Raw genomic sequence first — 2,727 nt, 5'->3', positions numbered from 1 at the left:
GGGGACGGAGGGAGAGAGGCGGAAGAGCGGGGGGAGAGATGCAGCCGTGAGGAGAGGGGGGAGACGGCAGGGTGGCGGCAGCGGCGAGGGGGAGCGGCGCGGCCGCGGCGGCCGATGCTGTTGCATCGCAGCAATCCCCCGCACAGCCAGCGCCGCCACCCCTCGCCCGCGCTCGTGTGGGGAAGCGGCGGCGGCAGGAAGGGCGGCGGCGGAGACGGGCGGGGTGGAGAAGACGGAGTCGGGCGGGGTGTGGGGGGACGGTGGAGGAAGAGGCGGGCGCGGTAGGTGGGGGAGGCGAGGGGAGGCGGAGGCAAAGAAGGAGGAGGGGGAGGAAACAGGAAGGAGGCAGGAGCGGGTTGGAGGGGGCGAGGGAGGGAGCGATGGATGGTGGGGAGGAGGCGATGGTGGTGGTGTGGGGAGGGAGGCGCGGGGAAGGAGCGGCGCGCACCGAAGCCGCCCTTTTTGTACCGGAAGGCGTTGACGCGGTTGCGCAGCCGCTTCTCCTTCTTCAGGTTGCTGCGGCAGGCCATGCACACGCAGTGCTGGGTATGGCGTTCGGTCTGCAGCATGTCGCCCGCAGCGACAGCGGCGCGGCGCCCCAACACGAGCGGTGTGACCACCAGAGCCTACAGGCGCGGGATCGGCGATCAGCGCGCCGCGCGGAGGGCACGCTGGCGGCTGCACTGCGGCGCCTTGCTGATCTCCAGCAGCCCGACCAGGAGAAGCAGGAGCGTTTTGAGGCCCGTCATGGGCGAAGGCTGCGAGAGAAGCTCGAGCTAGCTCCAGGCGAGAAAAAGAATTTAACAACGAAGGCGCTCTCAAAAAGAATTCACTCGACGTGTCCAGTGGAGCCTAATCGAGCCTGACCTGACACTCTTCTTCACCTTCCTACCTACCTACCTCGTTTGTGTCTTTGGACATGCTCTATGCTCTCCTCTTTATCTTTCGATCTCGTAACATCTCGACCGCTATGTGGGTGTGCCACGGCGCTGCCACACCACGCCCACCACCTCCAGCCGTTCCACCTCCCCGTCGCTCATCGCGCTGGTCTTCCTGCCCTTGCGCTCCGCCTCGCTCCACCCTCGCGCCTGGTAGCGCTTCCGTTGGGTCGACAGCCAAGATCCAAGCTTCTCGCCGTCCTCCACATGCCCGCTTGGCACGTTGGCGTGCCCCTCTCGCTCCCGGAACGCCTGCAGCAGCCCAAACATGCGCTCCCACTGCTCCGCCAGCACATCCCACACCACGCCCAACGCCTCTAGCCGCTCCACCTCCTCGTCACTCAATGCGCTGGCATACCTGCGTTTACGCTCCGCCTCGCTCAGCCCTCGCGCCTGGTAGCGCTTCCGCTGCGTCCCCAGCCAGACACCAAGCTTCTCGCCGTCCTCCACGTGCCGGTACGGCACATTGGCGTGCCCCTCTCGCTCCCGAAAGGCCTGCAGCAGCCCAAACATGCGCTCCCACTGCTCCGCCAGCACATCCCACGCCACTCCCAACGCCTCTAGCCGCTCCACCACCTCGTCGCTCATCGCGCTGGCCTTCTTGCATTTACGCTCCGCCTCGCTCCACCCTCGCGCCTGGTAGCGCTTCCGCTGGTTCGACAGGCAGACACCAAGCTTCTCGCCGTCCTCCACGTGCCGGTACGGCACATTGGTGTGCCCTTCTCGCTCCCGGAACGCCTGCAGCAGCCCAAACATGCGCTCCAACTGCTCCGCCCGAGCATCCCACACCACGCCCACCGCCTCCAACCGCTCCACCGCCCCGTCGCTCATCGCACTGACCGACAACCGTTTGCACTCTGCCTCGCTCAGCCCTCGCGCCTTGTAGCGCTTCCGCTGGTCCGACAGCCAGACACCTAGCTTCTCGCCATCCTCCACGTGCTTTGCTGGCACATTGGTGTGCCCCTCACGCTGCTTGAACGCCTGCAGCAGCGCAAACATGCGCTCCCACTGCTCCGCCAGCGGGTCCCACGCCACGCCCAACGCCTCCATCCGCTCCACCTCCTCGTCGCTCATCGCGCTGGCCTTCCCGCGTTTGCGCTCCGCCTCGCTCCACCCTCGCGCCTTGTAGCGCTTCCGCTGCGTCTGCAGCCATGAACCAAGCTTCTCGCCGTCCTCCACGTACCTGTCCGGCACGTTGGCGTGTGCCTCTCGCTCCCGGAAGGCTTGCAGCAGCCCAAACATGCGCTCCCACTGCTCCGCCCGAGCATCCCACACCACGCCCACCGCCTCCAGCCGTTGAGCGCGCATTCCCGGCAGCAGCCCTTGTTTGTGAAGCTTGCGCTGGCGGCTGAGCCATCCGCCAAGCTGCTCGCCATCCTCCACGTGCTTCCGCGGCACATTGGCGTGCCCCTCTTGCTCCCGGAAGGCCTGCAGCAGCCCAAACATTCGCTCCCAGCGGTCGATGAGCTCCCGCGCCACCGTCGCAACCGTCCGCTCCGCCGCGCGCTGCACGTCGCCGCGATCTGGCAGCAGCAGCACGCTGCGCAGCGCCTCTGGCCATTCCGAGTAGTCGAGCGGCCCCCCTGCGCGCGCCTCGCCGCTGACGAGCGCAGCGAGGGCTTCGCGGAACTCCGCGTCCTGCTCGGCATACGCCCTCAAAACCGCCGTCGCCCTGCCATGTGCCCCGCCATCGGCCGCCTCCTCGCTGACCGGCACGAGAATGTAGCCGAACGCTTTTCCCGGCGCGACGCGCGACGCGCGGCCCATGCACTGGAGGATGTCGACGGTG

The 2,727-nt window shown here is 67.5% G+C and overlaps 1 protein-coding gene across 1 annotated transcript in view; it reads right to left on the bottom strand.

Moving 5' to 3' along the window:
- The window catches only part of EMIHUDRAFT_468761 (hypothetical protein), a gene marked incomplete at its 5' end in the record, with an annotated part of 4,592 nt that overhangs the window by 824 nt on the left and 1,041 nt on the right, over positions 1-2,727 (bottom strand). The window contains 2 exons of the mRNA XM_005780469.1: positions 449-626; positions 999-2,576. Of these exons, the coding sequence (XP_005780526.1) occupies positions 449-626; positions 999-2,576 (1,756 nt within the window). The remainder of the gene's footprint in view (positions 1-448; positions 627-998; positions 2,577-2,727) is intronic.

Source organism: Emiliania huxleyi (assembly GCF_000372725.1).
Source record: "Emiliania huxleyi CCMP1516 chromosome Unknown EMIHUscaffold_214, whole genome shotgun sequence".
In the NCBI taxonomy this organism is placed as follows: domain Eukaryota; phylum Haptophyta; order Isochrysidales; family Noelaerhabdaceae; genus Emiliania; species Emiliania huxleyi.
Note: the sequence above shows the minus strand (reverse complement) of the source record. Positions and strands in the feature narration are given on the sequence as shown.